At 35.6% G+C, this 26,852-nt stretch overlaps 2 protein-coding genes across 2 annotated transcripts in view; one reads left to right on the top strand and one right to left on the bottom strand.

Moving 5' to 3' along the window:
- The first annotated feature begins 5,644 nt into the window (after nucleotides 1-5,644).
- Nucleotides 5,645-18,991, top strand: LOC144350906 (eukaryotic translation elongation factor 1 epsilon-1-like). Its single transcript, XM_085493208.1, has 5 exons — nucleotides 5,645-5,745; nucleotides 6,381-6,581; nucleotides 11,188-11,283; nucleotides 11,647-11,706; nucleotides 18,694-18,991. Exons 1-5 carry the CDS (start codon nucleotides 5,659-5,661, stop codon nucleotides 18,757-18,759), a joined length of 510 nt encoding a protein of 169 aa, XP_085349334.1. The 5' UTR covers nucleotides 5,645-5,658; the 3' UTR covers nucleotides 18,760-18,991.
- Nucleotides 18,992-20,904: 1,913 nt separating this feature from the next.
- Nucleotides 20,905-26,852, bottom strand: part of LOC100367976 (COP9 signalosome complex subunit 5) — a 35,262-nt gene continuing 29,314 nt past the window's right edge. Inside the window, exons 6-8 of the mRNA XM_085493207.1 lie at nucleotides 22,704-22,901; nucleotides 21,909-22,054; nucleotides 20,905-21,312 (exon numbers count right to left, since the gene is read on the bottom strand). Coding sequence (XP_085349333.1) covers nucleotides 21,213-21,312; nucleotides 21,909-22,054; nucleotides 22,704-22,901 — 444 coding nt within the window. The 3' untranslated portion in view covers nucleotides 20,905-21,212. The remainder of the gene's footprint in view (nucleotides 21,313-21,908; nucleotides 22,055-22,703; nucleotides 22,902-26,852) is intronic.

Consider the following 26,852-nt stretch of genomic DNA (forward strand, 5'->3'; position numbering starts at 1 on the left):
ACAATAGACTTGCTCTATTGTTATATTGGCCCTGAACCTGCATGGTATTGCTATAAATTAAAAGACAATGGACTTGCTCTATTGTTATATTGGCCCTGAACCTGCATGGTATTGCTATAAACTTAATGACAATATACTTGCTCTATTGTTATATTGGCCCTGAACTTGCATGGTATTGCTATAAATAGGAAGACAATAGACTTGCTCTATTGTTATATTGGCCCTGAACTTGCATGGTATTGCTATAAATAAGAAGACAATAGACTTGCTCTATTGTTATATTGGCCCTGAACCTGCATGGTATTGCTATAAACTTAATGACAATAGACTTGCTCTATTGTTATATTGGCCCTGAACCTGCATGGTATTGCTATAAATTAAATGAAAATAAAGTTGCTCTATTGTTATATTGGCCCTGAACCTGCATGGTATTGCTATAAACTTAATGACAAATAGACTTGCTCTATTGTTATATTGGCCCTGGACTTGCATGGTATTGCTATAAATAAGAAGACAATAGACTTGCTCTATTGTTATATTGGCCCTGAACCTGCATGGTATTGCTATAAATAAGAAGACAATAGACTTGCTCTATTGTTATATTGGCCCTGAACCTGCATGGTATTGCTATAAATTAAATGAAAATAGAGTTGCTCTATTGTTATATTGGCCCTGAACCTGCATGGTATTGCTGTAAATAAGAAGACAATAGACTTGCTCTATTGTTATATTGGCCCTGAACCTGCATGTTATTGCTATAAATTAAAAGACAATAGACTTGCTCTATTGTTATATTGGCCCTGAACCTGCATGGTATTGCTATAAACTTAATGACAATAGACTTGCTCTATTGTTATATTGGCCCTGAACCTGCATGGTATTGCTATAAATTAAATGAAAATAAAGTTGCTCTATTGTTATATTGGCCCTGAACCTGCATGGTATTGCTATAAATTAAATGAAAATAAAGTTGCTCTATTGTTATATTGGCCCTGAACCTGCATGGTATTGCTATAAACTTAATGACAAATAGACTTGCTCTATTGTTATATTGGCCCTGAACCTGCATGGTATTGCTGTAAATAAGAAGACAATAGACTTGCTCTATTGTTATATTGGCCCTGAACCTGCATGTTATTGCTATAAATTAAAAGACAATAGACTTGCTCTATTGTTATATTGGCCCTGAACCTGCATGGTATTGCTATAAATAAGAAGACAATAGATTTGCTCTATTGTTATATTGGCCCTGAACCTGCATGGTATTGCTATAAATTAAATGAAAATAGAGTTGCTCTATTGTTATTTTGGCTCTGAACCTGCATGGTATTGCTATAAATTAAATGACAATAGACTTGCTCTATTGTTATATTGGCCCTGAACCTGCATGGTATTGCTGTAAATAAGAAGACAATAGACTTGCTCTATTGTTATATTGGCCCTGAACCTGCATGGTATTGCTATAAATTAAATGAAAATAGAGTTGCTCTATTGTTATATTGGCCCTAAACCTGCATGGTATTGCTATAAATTAAAAGACAATAGACTTGCTATATTGTTATATTGGCCCTGAACCTGCATGGTATTGCTATAAATTAAAAGACAATAGACTTGGTATATTGTTATATTGGCCCTGAACCTGCATGGTATTGCTATAAACTTAATGACAATAGACTTGCTCTATTGTTATATTGGCCCTGAACCTGCATGGTATTGCTATAAATTAAAAGACAATGGACTTGCTCTATTGTTATATTTACCCTGAACCTGCATGGTATTGCTATAAACTTAATGACAATATACTTGCTCTATTGTTATATTGGCCCTGAACTTGCATGGTATTGCTATAAATAAGAAGACAATAGACTTGCTCTATTGTTATATTGGCCCTGAACCTGCATGGTATTGCTATAAACTTAATGACAATAGACTTGCTCTATTGTTATATTGGCCCTGAACCTGCATGGTATTGCTATAAATTAAATGAAAATAAAGTTGCTCTATTGTTATATTGGCCCTGAACCTGCATGGTATTGCTATAAACTTAATGACAAATAGACTTGCTCTATTGTTATATTGGCCCTGGACTTGCATGGTATTGCTATAAATAAGAAGACAATAGACTTGCTCTATTGTTATATTGGCCCTGAACCTGCATGGTATTGCTATAAATTAAATGAAAATAGAGTTGCTCTATTGTTATATTGGCCCTGAACCTGCATGGTATTGATATAAATTAAATGAAATTAGAGTTGCTCTATTGTTATTTTGGCTCTGAACCTGCATGGTATTGCTATAAATTAAATGACAATAGACTTGCTCTATTGTTATATTGGCCCTGAACCTGCATGGTATTGCTGTAAATAAGAAGACAATAGACTTGCTCTATTGTTATATTGGCCCAGAACCTGCATGGTATTGCTATAAATTAAATGACAATAGACTTGCTCTATTGTTATATTGGCCCTGAACCTGCATGGTATTGCTATAAATTAAAAGACAATAGACTTGGTATATTGTTATATTGGCCCTGAACCTGCATGGTATTGCTGTAAATAAGAAGACAATAGACTTGCTCTATTGTTATATTGGCCCTGAACCTGCATGGTATTGCTATAAACTTAATGACAATAGACTTGCTCAAGTGTTATATTGGCCCTGAACTTGCATGGTATTGCTATAAATAAGAAGACAATAGACTTGCTCTATTGTTATATTGGCCCTGAACCTGCATAGTATTGCTATAAATTAAATGAAAATAGAGTTGCTCTATTGTTATATTGGCCCTGAACCTGCATGGTATTGCTATAAATTAAATGAAAATAGAGTTGCTCTATTGTTATATTGGCCCTGAACCTGCATGGTATTGCTATAAATTAAATGAAAATAGAGTTTCTATATTGTTATTTTGGCCCTGAACCTGCATAGTATTGCTATAAATTAAATGACAATAGAGTTGCTCTATTGGGATATTGGCACTGAACCTGCAGGATATTGGTATAAATTAAAAGACAATAGACTTGCTCTATTGTGATATTAGCCCTGAATCTGCATGGTATTGCTATAAATTATATTGGCATTAAATCTGCATAATATTGCTATAAATTGAAGACAATGGAGTTGCTCTATTGTGTTACATTTGTACATGCATGATGTAGCTGTACATAAGTGGAAAATAGATTGTCTCTATTGTGTTGTATTGTCCCTGAATCAGCACGATATTGCTATACATTATTGGAAAATAGAGTTACTCAAGTGCGCTATATTTGTCCTGAACCTGGAATGATTTTCTAATGGAAAGGGAAAGTTGTGTTCATGGTGCTCCATCTCAATATTTAGCATAACTATGACATATGAACCAAAACAGGGTTCATGCTTTGTGATATCACTACTTTCTTTAAAAAAAAAACATCACCAAGGGAAAACGGCTACTAAATTTGGGGTAATTTTACGACCAGGCATATAACGAGATTTGTACATTCAGGGTAACATTTGCAATAGATAGACATGTTTATGTATATAAATCTGAGATTGGGGTACAATAAGGGGGCATATTAAGCCCAATTTTATTTGCATTTAGAAAAGGCTTTGAATTAAATGATTATCCACTAACATGTCTTATGTATGCCGACGACACCGTTATTGTATCTGATAGTGCTTCGGGTTTACAGTTGTTACTTGCCAGATTATAATTTTATTGTTTTACGTGAAATATGTTTGTAAACACCACTATAACTAAAATTATTATCTTCAATAAGGATATTGTTGACTGTGATGACGATAACTTGGATTTTAAATTATTTGGAAATCAAATTGATATTGTTGTAAATTATACATATCTAGGCGTTGTTTTTGCAGAAAATGGTTCATTTAAGTTGGCATGTGCAATGTTGGCCGGAAAAGCTTCAAAGGCAGCGTACGTAGTCAGGAAAGAATTGTTAACGAGATTTCTCCAAAATTACTTGACTCGATATTAAAAATATTTGACTCGAAAATTAAACCAATTTTAAACTATGGAGCGGCAGTAATAGGAAATCGATATTGTAAACCAATTGAAGATGTTCAGTTAAAGTGGTGTGAAAAATTGGCAGTGATAGGAAAGCCATGTTTTGCTTTAGCTATTAAGAAATTATTAATTAAACACAATATGCATACTATTTGGGATAATAGGTTTATCTCCCAAATTACCGATGAAACAACGTTGTTAATTGGAAAGAACGAGAGAGATTGTTATTTCAAAAGTTGGAAAGATGCTTTATTTGACGATGTTCGTAGATCCCCTAACAGTAGAAATAAGTTACGAACGTTTCGACAATTTAAAACAAATATTTTTTATGAAAGTTATTTGGATATCGTTCGTGTTCCCCTGTACAGACAAGCTTTAACTAAACTCCGGTGCTCTAATCATAAGTTACACATTGAGACCGGTAGATATTATGGAACTGCAGTGAAAAATAGAACCTGCCAAATATGTATAGATGCTGTTGAGGATGAAACTCATTTTCTGGTAGCATATAATCATATTCGAAAACCACTTTTTGATCGAGTTAACTGCATTGAACCACAATTCGAGCTCCTTTCGCCTATCAGTAAACTTATATATATATTTTCTCAGGATAACCATGAAATCGTCCAAATTCTTGCAAGATGTGTATACACAGCCTTTTAGATTAGATATAATTTGTTAGTGTGAGTTCTCCAATAGATGAGTTATAATATTTGATTTTATTGAGGCGATTAAAGTCACGCCTGAAATGGAAACAAAATAATACATAAATAAATATATAATTGTTTACCCTAAAATATACAGGCTTCTCCAGAAGTCGTACCCGTGAAAAAAATGGAAAGTTTTGTTATTTGAAGACTTCTTAAGGAACACATGAAGTACTGGTATGTTCAGGAAGTGTGGCAATATGTTAAGATGATATTGCAATTGAATAACTGAATTCAAAGTGTTGTATTGCCACTGATGTCGTCATTATTGTATCATGCTCACTAAATATGAACAGTGTAATAAAAGGCTTATAGTTACGTAATTATAGTTGTTTTAGATCTTTTTGCGCAAATTGAAATAGGTCTACATTCTGCACGTACTTCTGAAATTAATAATCGAAATTTAATTAGGGGTCAAACATTTGAAATAATGGGGGTGGCTTTGAGAATGTGTGCGTTTCACTGTGTCTTGACTGTACATGCTTTGTTTTATTTGAATTTTGCCAACAATTGTCCCTGCAAACATTCTCATTTTTGTTAAATCATTCCTTAATTTATTATTTGAAATTTTGTGAAAGCATTATTTTTTAACAACACCTGAACATGCATGCAGCTTGTAATTTGTTATTATTCTTTATTATTTGTTTCTGTCCGATTTGACATTAGTTACTATGCGTGATTTGTTATTTCGTATTTACCAGGGAAAGCTGTTAGCGCCACCACAGACTATTGTATAAATACTTTTTGTTTTTATACGTGCGTAATGGTTTTTGAGACTGTATTTGCCTTATAGTAATTTGATGCCACAGTTAAAGAAATTGTTTCCTTCTCAGAGTCTCAAATATGTTAGGTAACAATTGGTGTTTATTTTGTTTCCGACAGCTACGCGTTTTCCAGCAACGCAAGATATCAGGAGGAATGAGATACCAAACAAACAATTTCATCATGGCGGACGTGAAGCAAGATGTTCGTGCAATCGCACAATTTTTAGGGTTGAACAGTGTGAAAGTGAACGTAAATAGTGAAACAAAGGTACGCTACAGAGTATAAGTGATATATTTCATAGTGTGGTTATTTTCTAGTCTAGTCAATCGTTTTCTTCTCATCATTTGCTATGGTTGCAAGCTTTCAATATATCGATCACCACGCCGCTGTCTACTACATGTGAATGTGAATGAATGAATGAAAGATTTATTGAAATCAGTATTCTCTCTGGGATATTGATATGAAAATAAAGTTACATAGAAATAACACTTGAATTAGAAAACAATCTAATGTGTATATTGTGTTACCTAATAGTAATTATGTAATAGAAGTGACTGGAGAAAATTGGAACGAATTTCCGGTCCCAACCACAGGCGCTCGGAACGTTTCTTGGATAATAAAAGGACCTAAAGTAAGGTCGGTACACTGGCTGTATACTGGCCAGACTTTAACTCGGCCGGTGGTAGAACTTGACCGGCCGGTGAAGTCGGCCAGTTTATGTAGGTGTTAATGGTCTGCGAGTGCTGTTAATTTTAGTCATATCACACACAGTCACTCTACTAGTAGAGTGACTGTGTATCACAGTAAAAAATAAAATACCAAACGATGACCACTCACTGACCACTCATATAATGCAGTACATACATTTATTAATTACATTTAATGTTTTTGTTTATTAATAGACACCAGTGTTGCATACTGAAAACAGTAAAAGTGTTGAAGGACTCTCATCAATTACAGTATATTTAGCCAAGAAATGCAATAATCGGAAAATACTAGGAGAGACGGCAGAACAGTATGCTGTAGTCAGTCAGTGGTCAGAATACAGAGTTACACAGATAGATAGGTGTAAAAATAAAGAAGATATATGCACAGTGTTAAAGGTATGTCAACTTTGACCACACTTTTGCATAAATTACATACACATTGCATAATACTCATCCTGACCTACATTTACAAAAAATGTTTAAAGTAGCTAAGAAAATAGGATTTTTTCCATTTTTAGTCCCTGTTTCAGGCGCAGCCTGACATCTCTAACATTTTCACAGAAATTCTGCAACAGATATCGATGAAACTTGGCAGGTTCATGAACTTGAAGTGTTGAATATGCACATACTTTTTTTTCCAGATCTGAAAATCCTCAGTGCGTCTTTTTCATGATTTTCATCCAAAATTACCTCTCCCAACAACACAGAGAACAACTGAGCATGCTCAGAATAAATAATTAGCTTAGAAATGCTAGGATGTTTAGTGATGTAATGACCTTGATCTGAATCAGTGACAGAAATGGATCACAGTCTGGATTTTGTTTAGTTTTATGAAAAAGTAAAGCTGAAATCTTGAAAAAAAGTGGTCAGAAATGTTGTTGTATTTTATATCTTCAAACTGTAAAAATTGCATTCCATTATAAAGAACCATCATTGAAATACAGGGTTACAAAGTTGAAGATCAGTGAAAACACAGTTACTGCAGTTACTGTTTATAAATCTTGGCCAGGCATGTCCTCTAAATATAGCTTCAGTTGTCAGGACTCTTGGATAAATGGGTCGTACCATTACAAATCTCAGTGGAAACTTTAGAGGGCAGGACTCCAGAAGACGTACCTACACTTTATGCAATTTTTTTTTAATTATGCTAATTTATTCATGACGTAGCAGTTTCTGTGCTCATGAATATTCATTAATTAAGAAGGGACCCATTTGGAGAGCAGCCATGCTCCTCGTGTCTGTTGTTGCACGTGACCTACAGCTGTCAACTGCGTTCGTTCTTCGTCGCCTTCGACTGGCTTCCATGTGAGGTAGTATTCTTGTGTCTGTTTTTCTGACTTGAGTTTTTGAATCCGCTGTTTATGTTTTTAACATCTTTCATGTCTTTTGAAGGAGTGTCCAATCCGTGATTCGAACTTGCGATCTTTGAGTTCCCAGCGCACTGTCTTGTCCACTGTACCACGAGCGTCTTCACACAAGAGAGAGGATTTAAGTCCTATTCATAGGAGCACTGTTTTCACTAGCATTCAAAAATCTAACTAAACATACTGGATTCGAACCAGCGATCGCTCACATTGCTGATATAGTACAAATCAACTGAGCTATGTGGGTAGTCATGCAAATTGAATAATTTGTTGTCATATTTAGCTTTATTGCCAAATAGTGTTTGCGAGAAAAAGATGGGCAGGCAAGGGAATTGAACCCGGGTCCTCCTGACCACTATGTAGAAATCTGACCCACTAGACCACGATGGATTGACTGGTTGTGTTTGCATTTGATAAGAGTATATAGTGTGTATATATATATATAGAAATACATATTTCTATTATTGAGTTATAATTGTCCAAAAAATTGGCAATATTGTGTTTTTACTTGTGTAAACTATATACATGGCATAACCCGTTAGTGTACATTTTGCCAATTGGGTGTTTGCCATTTGCGTTGCCCATACCTGACCCGACCCTAACCCTAATGCCAAGACACGTTCCTGTTAATAATTCCGTTGCCCATACCTGACCCGACCCTAAACCTAATGCCAAGACACGTTCCTGTTTATATTTGCTCAATAATGATACTCTGTTGTGCACTGTCTGCGGGTAAGTTGCATTGATGTCAACTGATTAAACAAGTCGCGTTTAAGTAATTTCCACTATTAACAAGTGGTTAAATTGTGACAATAAATGTGTGGATAAATATTTGAGATTAATTTTGGTGTAGACAACTCGTTTAATTATTTTACACCATTACAAGTTGTTAAATTGAGAGTATAAATTTCTCAACAAATATTTAATACTTAGTTTGGTGTAAACAACTCACGTTTGATTAATTCCCACAATTACAGGCTGTTAAATTAAAAGAATAAATGTGTGGACAAATATTTTAGACTTATTTTGGTGTAGACAGCTCTCGTTTGATTAATTCCCACAATTACAAGTTGTTAAATTGAGAGAATAAGTGTGCGGACAAATATTTTAGACTTATTTTGGTGTAGACAGCTCTCATTTGATTAATTCCCGCAATTACAAGTTGTTAAATTGAGAGAATGAATGTGCGGACAAATATTTAATACTTATTTTGGTGTAGACAGCTCTCGTTTAATTATTTTACACCATTACAAGTTGTTAAATTGAGAGAATAAGTGTGCGGACAAATATTTTAGACTTATTTTGGTGTAGACAGCTCTTGTTTGATTAATTCCCACAATTACAAGTTGTTAAATTGAGAATAAGTGTGCGGACAAATATTTGAGACTTATTTTGGTGTAGACAACTCTCATTTAATAATTTTACACCATTACAAGTTGTTAAATTGAGAGAATAAATGTATGGACAAGCATTTGAAACTTATTTTGGTGTAGACAACTCTCATTTGATTAATTCCAACAATTACAAGTTCTTAAATTGACAGAATGAATGTATGGACAAATATTGACCATTATATTTGTGAGTAAATACCTGTTGTTTAATTAATTTCCACCTCTACAAGGTTGTTAAATTGAGAGAATAAATGTGTGGATAAATATTTGATACTTATTTAGGTGTAAAAACTCGTGTTTGACCAACTTCCACCATCGCAAGTTGTTAAAATAATAAAATAAATATACTGGTATCATTGGATATTTGATTTAATTGTGAAACTTTCTAACAAAATGTTAACTGCTAGCTTCGAACCCTCAATCAACAATTCCGCAGACACAGTATAAATTCCACAACACCACAGAAGATATTCGTCTGTTGCCTGAATTGTTTTCGTAATATAGGGAATGCCATCGACGCTTTAACAAAACTTACCTTGACTTGGGTCTTGTTTATCTCTTGTGACTGGAAACTGTTGAACAAATTGCTCGTCGTCCAGTTTAAGACGCAAGTTATTTTATTATTTATTCATTCAGTTTTGTATGGTGGAGTTTTGTGAGGTTTATTATTTTTTCGCGACGTTCTTTGCTTACTTGTTTACGGTTTGAGAGATTTCAGTTTATTTGATTTACGTTTTTACGGTAGCTCTGAGCGGGACTCAAACCCACTGTCTTTTCAAGCTAATTTTGTTTTATTTTGATGGCACGCTTGTGTACCACGCCACGACGTTGGTCGTTAAGTGGTGTTCATTTTTCTAACTACTCCAGTGTTCCGATGAGTTGAACGGAAAAGCCAAAACGATTGCTCGTTTCTGATTGCTTCGATTCTGGTGAGTGTGTATCTAGTGTGATTCGAACCCGTGTCGTTTGTATTGAGCGTTTTTTTTATTTCCCATGTTGGCTACGCCGTAATATGCAACCACTTCCCCGTTTTATTGTGATTTTGAGAGTGTTTAATGATGTCTTCCTCGCCCGTCACGCCATGACCCAGTTTCAACCACACGGCCATTTTGCAACAAGTGCGTGACCCTCGGCGTCACCCGACTGACTATATGATCGTTGTGTTCAACTGTTAAGCTATGATTTATTACCGTTATTATCATTATATTGTCACATGATTTGTTTTACCTTATGTGCAATGTCTTAAGTATCTTTATTGTAATTTGTATATACCAATTCGTATATACCGAGGAAACGACCCCAATTGAAGGTCATGTATTTTGTGACGTCACCAATTCGTGTGTAGGTACGGCTTCTAGATCCGTGCCCTTTAGAGGGGTGTCAGGGCTACATTTTGATGGAAATTATAGTGGTGATACTGAAACAAACCCAGGTCCTGGTAATATACCAAGACCTGAATTAACAAAGAAGTCAAGTTGTTCATCAAGATTTACTCAGATTTACGAATACAGTTTCTTGAGCATGTATACATGTATGAGACATAGTTTGGTTGCACTTGTGCACTTGTGAGATTTTGGGCATGGGTGAATGGAAGTTTTCAGTTATCAGTACAATACTAGATTAAGGTAAATCACTTTAAGATGAGTTGTACCCACATAGAGTACATATTAATTCAATTGTTTGCAGATATTCCATGTATTATTTTTTTCATAATTAAATGACATGGACTGTGGCATTCATGTCTTGTTGAAATTGATTTCAATTTCTCACTTGTTAATATTATGAAAATGTACTACTTGTACTCATGCTTATGACTTCAAAGGTGCCTTAAATCATGGTTATTTCGCACTATTAATATTGTTGCCAATAGTTTGCTTGAAGTGTTCAACATGTAAAGTTGCTAAAATCTGCTCTTGAGTGAACTTTCAACATAAAATGTTATGTACTAGACTTGTTGTCTTTTTCATATATCAGAAGCAAACTTTCTAAACAATACTGATAACAACTGTTAATTTGATAATGGCAAATGTTACAATTAGGATCAATCATAAATGTCATATTTTTCATATTTGTTTAAAAATTACAAAATATTAAATGGGATGAATCAGGTCTATGGTTTAAGGCAGCAGGATAGTCTATAAACTAGAACAATAATGGCCAAAACCTATCAAATCTGTTTAATGAACATAGTGTACCATGAATAAACAAATGGACCTTAAATAATTTTATGTTTTTGTTTTATTTTAGGAGCTGAATTCTTATTTAGTTGATAGAGTGTATATAGTAGGTTGTCATTTTACTGCTGCTGATCTACTTCTATACTATGGTTTACACTCTATTGTGGTAAGTGGATTAGTCACTTTGCATAACACATGTATTAAGTCAACTAGAATAAATCCAAATAGTTTATATACATTGTTATTTCATATCCACTAAGAAATTCCACCATTTTGGAACTGGTTCTGATATTGTTGTAGACATATTTCGTAAAAAAGTAAAAAAATTGAACATTATAGTACCTTGGTGATTGTACTTTTGATTCAAAATGCTCAACCACTGAATGCTGCTTTAGAGACATACCTCTTTTTGTCATGAAACATGTGTATCCATGCACACCTATATGAAATGGTGGGTGATTGTGTCATGGCATGACTTGTTTATTTATTCAAATCTCTCTAGCATAAACTTGTTGCAATCTATTTTTAGTCTGACCTCACTGTGCAAGAAAAACAAAAGTATACAAATTTATCAAGATGGTTTGATAATGTAAGTATATCAATTTGTAAAAATTATTTAAGAAGTCTTTATCTACACTTTAACAAAAGGATTTTCAATTTATTTTATTGCTAAACAATTGGTTTTATTAAAAAGGTCTGAACTATGATAAGATTTAGGATTTTGAATTTTTCTGACAATGGTACAGTGTATGGTGAGATTTTGATTTCTCTTTCTGTTTGATTTCTGTTGTCGAGAATGAACAGCTGGTTTTATTTTCAACAGTAAATGGATTACGTTATTTGTTGATGATAGTTTGATTCTAAATACCAGCTTGTAAAATTTCACTTTTACACTCCTTGTTTACACTCCTTGTTTACACTCCTTGTCTATATAAAGACAAGGCCGGATTCACACCTTAGAATAATCTGATTGGTTGTTTTAAATGAGCCAATCAGGGAGAACACACACATAGAAATGAATAAAAATAAATAAGCACAAATATATAGAAAACGTGGCTACATCTACTCAATCTTGAATATATAACTGGATGTAATAAACACTGACAATTTTAAACAACAATGAAATAAATCCGATAAAAAGAAGCAAAGTTATGGTTAAATAACCTGAGTATATATGTAGAGTTGGATCATTGAATGGTAAATTAAAATGATGTGTAGTGAGGAGGCCCGTTGATTCTTTATAGAATTGAGCGGCGTCATCGGAACTATTCCATCCCGTGATTACATCATCAACATAAATGTTTTGTTGAATCTCAATGTTGTCATCCGTGAGTGTTTTGATGGTGGCATTGAGGATGAATGGGCTGCATGTCGCCCGGAATAAGACCAAACTGAACTGATATGTTTTGAATTGACTATTCACATCGTTACTGTCCGATAGCCATAGAAATTAGGTGTACTTACGATCATTTTCAAGTCGTAATTGCAGAAAGGCCTTTTGTGCAATTAATGCAATAGGGTTTGATCTGAATCTTTATAGTATGGAATTCTAATTATTTAGAAGTGGGGGATTAGGCAGTTGTTGAGACTCGCTTGTCCATTCTCGTTTGTGGCACTGCAGTCATACACATACTGGTGAGGTTGCACAAATTACCTTATCATAAATACTGACAATGTCACTTGGTAATTTGTGGATCATGTTGCATGTATATCTTGTTCTGATAAACAATTTTCAGTGTATTGTTGTACTGTTCTTGATTGTTAGTGAGTTTGTCTGAGTACGCCGATGGCTTCCAGATCCCAATATGATGTAATGTTGCTTCTAGTTGGTCCAGAGTTGAAGGCAACGAAGTGATGTAGAAAGTCTGCATGTGTGATGATCGTGTTTACTACTAGGTGTACTTCTGATGAATGAACGTAATTCGTCACCAAACTTTTTGGGTAACAAAGTTATGGTTGACCCCTTCACCAAATAACACTACAGTGTGTTAAAGTGTGTTATTTCCATTGTATGATGTGGGAATTTTGGCAGCTTTCAACAGAGTTCTGAGAGGTATTGGCTCAAGCGTACTAGATTTTCTTTGATCCGAGTGAATCCGAGATTCAGAATTAGCATGCGAGAAATGGACATTCACTTCAGTAGTTTTGGGTTCAGAAGTTGAATTGCTATTGTCAGTATGTAATGACATGTAGTGCTTACCTTGGCATTGTCTGCACGTAAAAAGGGATCTGCATGCTCGGACTGTGTGCTTGCTGGGCTAATTGTAACATAACAAGTTGTTTCATAATGTCCATGTGATCTTTGTAATTTGTATACATTGTGCAATTAATTGAGCGACTTGTGTGGTCCATCACAGAAAGCACATTGTTGGTATTTTTCCTTTTTCCTATTCATGGACTGTCTATGCAGATCTGTAGAAGGCAGATATATCCCTGAGAGTTGGTGGTTGTCTATACTCATTACATTTAGCGTCTTGGGTCCGATTTACTTGTGTACAGAATACAGAGACGGTTGGTTGCCAGGTTGAAACATTGTGGGTTTATGTCCAACTGAAAGTACACTTATCTTGTTGATCATAGCTTTGTTAAGTGTTGTTGCATTTCTTCCTTTTGCACACGTTAACTATTGCTGGAAATTGATCTGATTCATCACGTCTTAGGGCTCTTGATGCTCTGATAGTGGTTTCAAGATCATTGTGAAGGTGGCATAGACTTGCTGGGTTATTTCCCGGTGCGACCTGGTCAACATTGATCACATGTGAGCATTCATTATATCCTGGGTTTGACCTTACCTTAGGTTGTAAGTGATGGAATAGTGCACCTCAGTGATCGGGAGCCCGTCGATTAGTCATCCAGCTTCCTCAGCAGCGAAACTACATAAATATGAATACTTCTAGACCAGTGGAATTTCTGTATCGTTATGAATAGCGGCCTTGAAACTGTCAATAAATGATGGCCATCATAGTGAATAACCATAGAACGTTGGTATCTTAAGCTGGGGCAATTGTACTGACTTGTGTTGATGTTGCGGAGGGTTAACTGCCTGGCTTTGTGGGACTAGTTTGTGTTGGATCTGTTGACTGCATTGGGCTGTCCCATTTTGTACTTCCAGAAATAGCTTGAGTCGTATACATTGATGGCTCACGATGATTTTGTGCGACTCTGTACGACTCTGTTTCATCAACTTCTTGGCTGTCAACATTGACTACATCCATGACTGCTTTGTTAACGATGATGAGATTTAGGCAGAGGGTTAGGAGATTTAGGCGGCCAACACACCACTCACTCACCGATTTTACTGGACGCGTGACTGCAACGAACCCGAGCGACGCGGTCAGTCTCAGCATTTTGCATGCAGCCCTGGAACGCTCCCAGGCCTAGGAACCCAAGTTGTTACAAATATTTTCTTGGCAAAACCCTGAACCCCGTCTGCAGTCTAAACACATATAGCATTTTATATGTGGGTTCCAATTCCTTACTGCAACTGCCTCGATGTCTAAGGCGATAAAACAGCGGATAGAAGTCTCTGGCGTGTTTTATCCATTTCTAAAAACACCGTGGTAAAAATGAACAAGACATGCATGAAGGAAACTAATTACAGTTGAAAGCTGACACATAGAGAACAACGGCGCGGTCAAACCTGTGTCACAAAGTTTTTTTAGTCCCCATTCGAACAAAGTCCGAAAACGGGGACTTATAATTCAGTCTCTATTCGTCCATTCGTGCGTCTGTCCGTCCGTCCAGAGTCATATCTCAGAATCCTTTGGACCGATTCCGTTCATTCTTTGCATGTGTCTAGTACTTTAGGTGAGACATATGCACATGCAGTGGTTCAGCGATTCGATTCAAAATGGCAGACTGGCAGCCATCTTGTTTTTTGAAAATGTTGTATTTTTTACATGTTTCGTCAGTTTTCATTGAAATTTGGTACATAGATTATACATGTTAGTATTCATGTCCAGGACAACAATTTGTTTCAAAATCAGATTAAGGATGGTTGATTGACAGCCATCTGACTTTTTGGCCTTACTACTATATTTCCAAGATTTATGTACCATTTTCATTCGTATTTGGCACATACATCATACATGTCAGTTTGTTTCATAATCAGATCAAAGATGGCTGAATAACGGCTGTTTTAATTTTCGGCCATATTACTATATCTCTGTCACCCATGTATCATTTTCATTGATATTTGGCATGTCATAAATGGATACATGTACATGTCAATTCAATTTGCAATTTGATCAAATCTTGTTTGTTTAAAATGTGATAACTTGGACATACTTTCACTTGTGATCTATGTTTTTCTTTGCTATGTCTTAAACCGGAGGGGTCGTCATGCAACACGTGTTCGAATTTGATGTGAATAAATAATCTGTTGTATACGCCACTTGGGACTCGGGTTTCAAGGACATGTTCTCGACAACCCCTCCGCTTTATTATGACGAGCACAAATAGACCTTTCAAAAATTTAAAGATTACTGTGTCATTTTTAATGACTTGTTTCCTGTGTTGTAAATATATACACACAAAAAGGGCGACATGGGAGTAAAAAATATGCACACCGTTTTCATCGATCCATACCGAATGCGGATAAAGACAATATGGCGGTGCCTTATTGCTTCGGTCACATGGTTCGTGTCGTGAAGGAAGATCTTGAGGTCATGGGACTTCCTCTGACCTAGATTTCTTTCTCCGTCATTGGCTGAATCGCAGATTAATGCCTACAGTTCAAAATAGTCATTTTGACTGACCAGAGTCTATGGTGGGTAATTGAACGTATTTAATTGTTTTTCTATTGTCACTTGCTGTACGCAAATGTTTTGATGAGCATTCTATTTGCCTTGTAGCGCATTGAACTGATTGCCTATTAGTTCAACTGGTTCAAACTCTTCGGAGTTTGGTCCAAGCTTTATCCTGCTTCTGGATGAGTTGAACTATTGTTGGCATGATTGTCTGCTGTTGAGTTGTAGAGGTCTGGTTGAGAATCCTGGTTGTTGCACCAATTTTGTGGGGACTGCCACAAACAGTAGGATCCAAAGCTTCTGCCATATACAATCATCTTGGTGCTCGCATCCCGGTCCTTTCTGCTCTTAACATTTTTATTTATTTATTGCTTCCCTTTTGTAACAGGGGCTCACTACGTAAATTAGGAGCTGCATTATGAACATTCATAATTGGTGCTCTATGCTGTAGGGCTACATTGATAATATTTGTGATTTACTGGAATATATGTGGCTGATCAACTCATGCAGCAAATTACAATTCTGCCATTTCTTTCCCGGATCACGTTGAGCGATACTTGTCAATGGAGCAGTCTTTCGGTGCTGCAATCGGTCCTTTTGAGTCTCCGCCTTTCTCTACATCGATGGCCACTTCACCACTAATCACTGTTGACAAAAAAATATGCTTCAATTGGTCGAATCGTCATAGATCTCAGCTTCCCTGAGGGCTACTCGGTAAATGACAGCATTCCTCTCAATGAGTATTTGGGTCAGGATTTTAAGTTACATTATCCTACGGTTGATATATCATATCGTCAACTTTGTGTTAATCCATCTGACTACAGCTTATTAGGCTACACCTGGGGCGGTAAATATTACTTCGATATCGCTCCACCTTTCGGTCTTCGCACAGCAGCACTGATGTGTCAACGTACTACCAACGCAGTTAGCTATGTTTTTAAGTTGCATGGGTTTGACATTATTAACTACATCAATTACTTAGGTTAGCGAGTTTCAAACAAAACACAGCTTGTCAAAGGGCTCTGTTATCCTAGTGGCGTGCATTTTTCCTGCTTTGTCATTACTTTTGGCTGATGCCAAAGTTTCTCCAAGTTTCTCCACAGACACAGTAGGCAGTTTCTTGCCCGTTCATTTTCTTCAACTGTTTCTATTCGTAATTACCTAAATGGCGTCCAGCTGCTGCATCGTTTCATGGGTTTGGACCCTCCATCAACTTTGAATTGAAGTTAGTGCTGTGTGTGGTATTCATCGATTGTCTCCACATTAGGTTCGTCGGAAATTGCCCATTACTTCGAACATCTTGCTTTGCATCTACCATCATCTCAACCTTCGCAGTTCGCTTCATGTTACCTTGTGGGCAACATTTTTTCGTAAATCAAATTTGATTCCCTGCTCAGCATCTGAATTCAACATCAACAAACACCTCATGCGTGGAAAAATCCATTTTTCTGAAGTGGATCTTGTGGTGCGAGCTACCTGGTCTAAGACTATTCTAGCGATTCCCGACTTGCTTTTGTGTCCAGTCACTGCTTATAAACGCATGGTTCGGATGATGCCAACACCGTCCACAGCACCTGCTTTCCTAATTCCAACTTCAGCTGGTATCCTTCAACCGCTCACACATTGGCCTTTCACGCATCATCTGTCGGTCTTGACCCAGACTCTTATTTAGGTCATAGCTTCCGACGTGGATGTGCGTCTTTTGCCTTTCAATCTGGTGCCGCTTCGGACGCTGTCAAAGCTCAGGGGGGATTGGTCTTCACAGGCATACTTGCTGTATGCTGAATCATTCCTTCGGTCATGGCCTTTTCACCACTGCATGTATTCTCTTTTCAATTCAGGCAGGTGTTCTGTCCCCAACACTTTAATTAGAGTTTTGGCGTTTCTTTTAATTTTGGCCTAGAATTTTATGTTTGTTTGCCTAATCTGCATTTTGAAAGTTCTTGTTAATTTACCTTGAATAAATTTAATTTTCTTTTCCGTCAAAACTCAGGTTTCTGTTTTGTAATCATTTCAAAATGGTTAATTATTCTGCAGACGTTACTTGTGTTTGTTTACCGCATAATGCGCATGCGTCAGTTTTGTTAGTTGCGTCCTTTGTTGCTAACAAGTTAGTCGTGTAATTTTATTTTTGTTATTTTAGTGTACCGAGTTTTATTGAAATATGAATACAGCTGCTGACACATAGCAATGGTGATTTAGTGCTTTTTCATCAAAATTGAATGTTGATCAGGGAATTGAATCCCCCAAAAAATTGGTGCCGATGTATCTTAATTTATACTATCTATGTACTTTAATAGATTAAATAAATCTGAAAAAGGGGGAAAAAATGACCCGCAGTCGGCAAAATTTGTTTGAATCACGGAAAAACAATGCCGTACACCTGTAGTCCAATATGTATGATCATCATACCAAGTTGGATCCAAATCATAGTAGTCATCTCCGAGACATGTTTGAGATTCAAAAATAGCAAATTTTATGTCCCGATCTTGAAATAAAAAAAATGCATCTGTATACCATGAAGTTCTGTCTGAGATACAATTCCGGACAGGTCCCAAATTAATAGTTCCTATGTCGGGTTGTTTTGTTTTTCAGGTAATATCTCAGACAAGTCTTGATCCATTCAAACTTTACACCTACATTACATACGTGTATTGTTATGTATTTGTTTCAAAATCTCATTTTACCATTGAACAACAGAGACATGGTATGACTTGTTTTTAACTTTCATCTTTTAAACATTGAAATACTCACTGTGATTCATATACCTTAATAATAATTTTCATACATATTGTAATTCTAATGTACTTTTGTTTTGTTGCTTTCAGGTTCAACGATATCCAAACATCAAGCAAAACTTTAGCCATCTTACTTTTCCCAAGAATCTACTATAGTCTTCTGGTGTATGTCAAAAGAGTTTAATTAATGTATTCCAAATTGTACACTTCTGTATATCAACATTATTCTAAATATATTCAGTCCCCACGACTTGAACACCATATATGGATTACTCAACATTTGTTTCTTTAGTGTATTACATTACTGTGTTGTGTAATCACTTATGCGTTTATGTAACATTTTTTTTTCAGGGGTGTTGAATAGAAACGCACTTCTGTTTCCAAAAGACGATTCTTCATGTTTTAAATTGTATTTTCCCTTCAAGATGAACATATCTTTACTGAGTTTAAATATTGCTTATTGAGGGAAGCATGACTTGCACACAAAGTTGAATTCAATTATTGTAAAATTTAAAATAATCATGGCCATTCTAGTTGAAATGACATAATGTAAAAGTCATTCTATTAAATAAAAATATTTGTGCACCTTGTGTTTACCAGAATGACATAACTGATGTGCATCAGTTGCCCAGACATGCCCGAGAAACTGTTAACTACACATACATGTAAATCAAAGTCCATAAATACCCTGCATGCCATTCATACCAATTTCTGTGAATGTGTTTATGAGACACTAATCAAATAGATAACTGGCATGAACACATTAAAAATCAAATTGGCCTAAAATGATAACAAAAATATTCACCAACACACGTCTTTTTAATCTGGGCTTCGTCTTTCATCATCACATTAACGCCATGGTGCAACTCTATTTGGTAAAGGTGAAGGAGTACATTGCTGTACACTGGTTCATGAAACTTGACAAAACACAAACAAACAAAATACATTCTGGTCACTTGCCAGCAACCTGGACTCTCTACAAAAAACAATCATAACATGCTGGTAGTATTGCATGGATTTACTACAATTATTGCAAATTAGGATTATCAATTTCCTGTACTGTAGCTTCATGTTAGGAGTGATTCAACAGGCCAGAGGGGCTACTTCTTTAGAAGTTCAATACGGGTATGAGCCGCCCGACTAGGGTGTCATTTCACGTTTTTTTTTGTTTAAAACTGAAGCATTTATTTCTTTTTTCACAGGTCCTTATATTCAAAGCCAGAATAAAATGCATCACTAAACATTTCTTCTTTATTAGTCAAACCAGATTCAGCTAAGTTCTCTCACAACGCATCATTTCATCTTATGTGGAGGCAGTTGCAAAAACTCGCCCATTTAGCAACAACTGATTTTTATTTTTTTATCTCTGGGCTAAATTTCAGTAACATTGATTGAAGCATTTTCAAGATATCGTTTGAACAAAATACCTGCACAGATACAGACAAATGACTAACTACAAAAGCTCCCATTGTGTGCTTTGCATACAAGAGCCAAAAATGAACAAATCTGAGGTACCTACAGGTATAACATTAGAGCAATCGGACTTGCAGTTTTTAACAAGAATTCAAAAATATCACAACAAAATAAGCAAATCTGAGAGAGGTCTACCTATAGTACCTATATGTATAATATTAAAGCAATTGGATTTGCACTTTTTAACAATAAGTCAAAAAAATGACAAGAATATTCATCAAAATTAGATAATTGAAGATATCACGAGATGAACAAATCTAAGAGAGGTTTACCCAAGGTACATACACCAAGTATCGAAGCAATAAGAATAGTTTTCAAAAGGAGTAAAAAGTTGACACTAACAATTATTCATATGATAACCTCTGCTTGACAAAGTCGATAGCGAACCTAAAAAAAATGGTCAGCAGGCGACAAATCCAGTTGTCAACTTAATCATAAAATATTTATGCTATTTTTTTAGTTGAAGCAGTCTCTGTTAATCTTCCGATTTGGGTTCCATTGTTGTTCAAATAAAATATGAGGGCAAGATGTTTATTATCAAATCAGATTAAGGTTATTTATGCTCCACGTTCCAACTTAGATGCATCAAACCTGTGTACAAATCATGTTCACATTTTTATCAACCAACATTCAAATGAAACTATTGTATTTAGTACATGTACATTCACTTCATGTCTTGGATGAGCCTACTCTTTACAATCAAAATAAATAACTTCTTATGCTTTCAAGAGACAAGAGCAAATACATCATCTGACCTATTTCATTAACTCAACTGAGTTACAATATGAATTACTGTTGAATATCAGTGACAGAGTAAACTCGGCTAAATTGGTGATAATAATCAAGCTGACTTTAATATGCGGATTTACAAGTAATATCAGAAATAAATTATTACAACTACTATCTAGTGTAAGATTATCGTTTGCTTTTACACGTTATTCAATATTTTACCAAAAAATAACTTGGATGAGAATTCATGCTGACAAAAAATTGACAAAGACCCCCCCCCAAATATTTTTCCCTTATTTGTTATGAGTTAATAATTGCTGTTATGCAAACCAGCAAGATATGATATCATAGAAACATTGCTGTTATTAAAGTCAGGCTACATGTACACAACTGCTTGTTGTCTCAGTTCATGATGTACTAGTACTTGTTGTCTGTATCTGATTGAAGAGTTTCTCCTTTATCACTTGAGACATCAAACCATGGATTGCTTCTATAGTTGTTTTACAGCTGTAAAGAAATAAAATAGTGATTGGTTATAAAAGCTTAAATTGTCTAGATCCACAAATAAGGTCAAGAGGACCGGTCTACAAAAACCACTTTCCCACCATGGCTAAAACATTTAAAACCATTCTGAACTCATAGTTGCTGTCGACATAGGAAGTAAAGTAAGCAAATAACACCGAATAAACGGCAAGGTAAAGACTATGTCTAATTATAGTAAACACGTACTGCGTGCGTGACTCGAACCGGCGCTCGCGTACGGCACCTAATCGCCTAGCTTCACGCCACTACACGTCTTCCCCTCGGCCACCCCCAAAAAAGGATGCTTAATAACCGAGCTTATTACGTGCAGAGAACATGAAACCCGTCCACGCGATCCGCGCCACACAGCGTGGCCAGAATGCGACAAAGGCCTTCAGATCTGGCTGTAGTAGGATGGTGAAAGTAATGGTACAGCATTGTTTACTATAATTAGACATAGTCTTTACCTTGCCGTTTATTTGGTGTTATTTGCTTACTAAAACTATTCTGAGTGTTCATTTAAAAACATGACAACATCCATTCAATGCTTACACAAACTGCACTATGGTTTGAATATTCACCTGTCTCTTGTAGCCTTTGCTAGTTTATCTTCAGATTTTTTATCATGATGATCCATCAGCATGAATCCTCCTCTTCCAAGCTGGGCTTCAGACTGTTCTAATTTCTCAGATAAATCTGATATCTGACCTGTTGTATAGTCAGCATTCTGTAACAAACAAACGCATGTTAGTTTTGATAGCTGCACTAAATGAACCACTGACAGGACAATGCAAATAACATACTTGAAAACACTCCACTTCAGAAACAAAATAGACTAGGTCTGTGTAGTTTGTTAACCCATGGGTACCTACACTAGGTGTGTGTAGTTTATTAACCCATGGATACTTACACTAGGTCTGTTTGGTTTGTTAACCCATGTGTACCAAAACCAGGTCTGTGTAGTTTGTTAACCCATGTGAACCTATACTAGGTCTGTGTAGTTTGTTAACCCATTTGCACCTATACCAGGTCTGTGCAGTTTAACCCATGTTTTTTTACTGTAAAATGATTAATTTCACTGGGTTTAAATTTCGCAGATTTAGCATTTCATGCATATTCAGTGGGTTTTAAATTCACAGTTTCATCATTTAGATAATGTGTTCTATACAAAATTTTACATATTCACTGGGTTTTAATTTAGCGCATTTTCCAGTCAGCGAAAATAAGCAAAATTAAAACCCAATGAGTAATTAATCCTTTTACAGTATACCAGGTTTGTGCATTTTAACCCATGTGTACCTATACTAGGCCTGTGCAGTTTGCAAAGGTGTATTTTGTGTTCTGCACAATTGGAGTTAAAAAGATTGCTGACTTACCATTAATAGACTAGATGAACTAAGTGTATTGACCCAGTATTTATTCCATAAGGATTCCAATAGTCTTCTATCGAGTCCTGATTTGAAATAAGACACTTCTAGAGCATAATACTGTTTACAGTGAACACCAAAGTCTTCTATTTTGTTCAATGGGATTGTCTGGTATTCAGAAGGACCTTCATCAGGTGGTTTATACCCCTAGAAATATACACACAATAGAAACATGGCATAAACTAAGAAAGGAATACTGGATTGTCTGGTATTCAGAAGGACCTTCATCAGGTGGTTTATACCCCTAGAAATATACACACAATAGAAACATGGTGTAAACTAAGAAAGGAATACTGGATTGTCTGGTATTCAGAAGGACCTTCATCAGGTGGTTTATAACACTAGAAATATACACACAATAGAAACATGGCGTAAACTAAGGAAGGAATACTGGATTGTCTGGTATTCAGAAGGACTTTCATCAGGTGGTTTATACCCCTAGAAATATACACACAATAGAAACATGGCGTAAACTAAGAAAGGAATACTGGATTGTCTGGTATTCAGAAGGACCTTCATCAGGTGGTTTATAACACTAGAAATATACACACAATAGAAACATGGTGTAAAATAAGAAAGAAATACTGGATTGTCTGGTATTCAGAAGGACCTTCATCAGGTGGTTAATACCCCTCGAAATATACACACAATAAAAACATGGTGTAAACTAAGAAAGGAATACTGGATTGTCTGGTATTCAGCAGGACCTTCATCAGGTGGTTTATACCCCTAGAAATATACACACAATAGAAACATGGCATGAACTAAGAAAGGAATATTGGATTGTCTGGTATTTAGAAGGACCTTCATCAGCTGGTTTATACCACTAGAAATACACACACAATAGAAACATGGCATAAACTAAGAAAGGAATACTGGATTGTCTGGTATTCAGAAGGACCTTCATCAGGTGGTTTATACCACTAGAAATATACACACAATAGAAACATGGTGTAAACTAAGAAAGGAATATTGGATTGTCTGGTATTCAGAAGGACCCTCATCAGGTGGTTTATACCACTAGAAATATACACACAATAGAAACATGGCATAAACTAAGAAAGGAATATTGGATTGTCTGGTATTCAGAAGGACCTTCATCAGGTGGTTTATACCCCTAGAAATATACACACAATAGAAACATGGCGTAAACTAAGAAAGGAATATTGGATTGTCTGGTATTCAGAAGGACCTTCATCAGGTGGTTTATACCACTAGAAATATACACATAATAGATTTACTGCAGTAAGTGTACATAACAGATTTACTGCAGTAAGTGTACATAACAGAATCACTGCAGTAAGTGTATATAACGGATTTACTGCAGTAAGTGTACAGAACAGAACCACTGCAGTAAGTGTACTTAACAGATTTACTGCAGTAAGTGTACACAACAGATTCACTGCAGTAAATATACTTAACAGATTTACTGCAGTAAGTGTATATAACAGATCTACTGCAGTAGGTGTATATAACAGATTCACTGCAGTAAGTGTACTTAACAGATTCACTGCAGTAAGTGTATATTACAGATTTACTGCAGTAAGTGTACATAACAGATTTACTGCAGTAAGTGTATACAACAGATTTACTGCAGTGAGTGTACATAACAGAATCACTGCAGTAAGTGTACATAACAGATTCACTGCAGTAAATATACATAACAGATTTACTGCAGTAAGTATACATAACAGATTCACTGCAGTAAGTGTATATATAACAGATTTACTGAAGTAGGTGTATATAACAGATTTACTGCAGTAAGTGTATATAACAGATTTACTGCAGTAAGTGTACATAACAGATTCACTGCAGTAAGTGTGCATAACAGATTTACTGCAGTAGGTGTACATAACAGATTCACTGCAGTAAATATACATAACAGATTTACTGCAGTAAGTGTACATAACAGATTCACTGCAGTAAGTGTATATAATAGATTTACTGCAGTAAGTGTATATAATAGATTTACTGCAATAAGTGTACATAACAGATTCACTGCAGTAGGTGTATATTACAGATTTACTGCAGTAAGTGTATATAACAGATTTACTGCAGTAAGTGTATATAACAGATTCACTGCAGTAGGTGTATATAACAGATTTACTGCAGTAAGTGTACATAACAGAATCACTGCAGTAAGTGTATACAACAGATTCACTGCAGTAAGTGTACATAACAGATTCACTGCAGAAAGTGTATATAACAGATTTACTGCAGTAAGTGTATATAACAGATTCACTGCAGTAAGTGTACATAACAGATTCACTGAAGTAAGTGTATATGACAGAATCACTGCAGTAAGTGTATATAACAGATTTACTGCAGTAGGTGTATATAACAGATTTACTGCAGTAAGTGTACATAACAGAATCACTGCAGTAAGTGTACATAACAGATTCACTGCAGTAGTGTATATAACAGATTCACTGCAGTAAGTGTGCATAACAGATTCACTGCAGTAAGTGTATATAACAGATTTACTGCAGTAAGTGTATATAACAGATTCAGTGCAGTAAGTGTACATAACAGATTCACTGCAGTAAGTGTATATAACAGATTTACTGCAGTAAGTGTATATAACAGAATCACTGCAGTAAGTGTATATGACAGATTCACTGCAGTAAGTGTACATAATAGATTCACTGCAGTAAGTGTATATAACAGATTTACTGCAGTAGGTGTATATAACAGATTTACTGCAGTAAGTGTATATAACAGATTTACTGCAGTAGGTGTACATAACAGAATCACTGCAGTAAGTGTATATAACATATTTACTGCAGTAAGTGTACATAACAGATTCACTGCAGCAAGTGTGCATAACAGATTCACTGCAGTAAGTGTACATAACAGATTTACTGCAGTAAGTGTATATAACAGATTCACTGCAGTAAGTGTATATAACAGAATCACTGCAGTAAGTGTATATAACAGATTCACTGCAGTAAGTGTACATAACAGATTCACTGCAGTATATAAGAGATTCACTGCAGTAAGTGTACATAACAGATTTACTGCAGTAAGTGTATATAACAGATTCACTGCAGTAAGTGTATATAACAGATTTACTGCAGTAGGTGTACATAACAGATTCACTGCAGTAAGTGTACATAACAGATTCACTGCAGTAAATATACATAACAGATTTACTGCAGTAAGTGTACATAACAGATTTACTGCAGTAAGTGTATACAACAGATTTCCTGCAGTAAGTGTACATAACAGAATCACTGCAGTAAGTGTACATAACAGATTTACTGCAGTAAGTGTACATAACAGTTTTACTGCAGTAAGTGTACATAACAGATTTACTGCAGTAGGTGTATATAACAGATTCACTACAGTAAGTGCACATAACAGATTCACTGCAGTAAGTGTATATAACAGATTTACTGCAGTAAGTGAACATAACAGATTCAGGGCAGTAAATATACATAACAGATTTACTGCAGTAAGTGTACATAACAGATTTACTGCAGTAAGTGAACATAACAGATTCACTGCAGTAAGTGTAAGTGTACATAACAGATTTACTGCAGTAAGTGTACATAACAGATTCACTGCAGTAGGTGTACATAACAGATTTACTGCAGTAAGTGTACATACATGTAGCAGATTCACTGCAGTAAGTGTACATAACAGATTCACTGCAGTAAGTGTATATAACAGATTTACTGCAGTAAGTGTACATAGCAGATTCACTGCAGTAAGTGTGCATAACAGATTCACTGCAGTAAGTGTATATAACAGATTCAGTGCAGTAAGTGTACATAACAGATTCACTGCAGTAAGTGTATATAACAGATTTACTGCAGTAAGTGTATATAACAGAATCACTGCAGTAAGTGTATATAACAGATTCACTGCAGTAAGTGTACATAATAGATTCACTGCAGTAAGTGTATATAACAGATTTACTGCAGTAGGTGTATATAACAGATTTACTGCAGTAAGTGTATATAACAGATTTACTGCAGTAGGTGAACATAACAGAATCACTGCAGTAAGTGTATATAACATATTTACTGCAGTAAGTGTACATAACAGATTCACTGCAGCAAGTGTGCATAACAGATTCACTGCAGTAAGTGTACA

Source organism: Saccoglossus kowalevskii, chromosome 18 (assembly GCF_978046115.1).
Source record: "Saccoglossus kowalevskii chromosome 18, keSacKowa6.1, whole genome shotgun sequence".
Taxonomy (NCBI): Eukaryota; Metazoa; Hemichordata; class Enteropneusta; family Harrimaniidae; genus Saccoglossus; species Saccoglossus kowalevskii.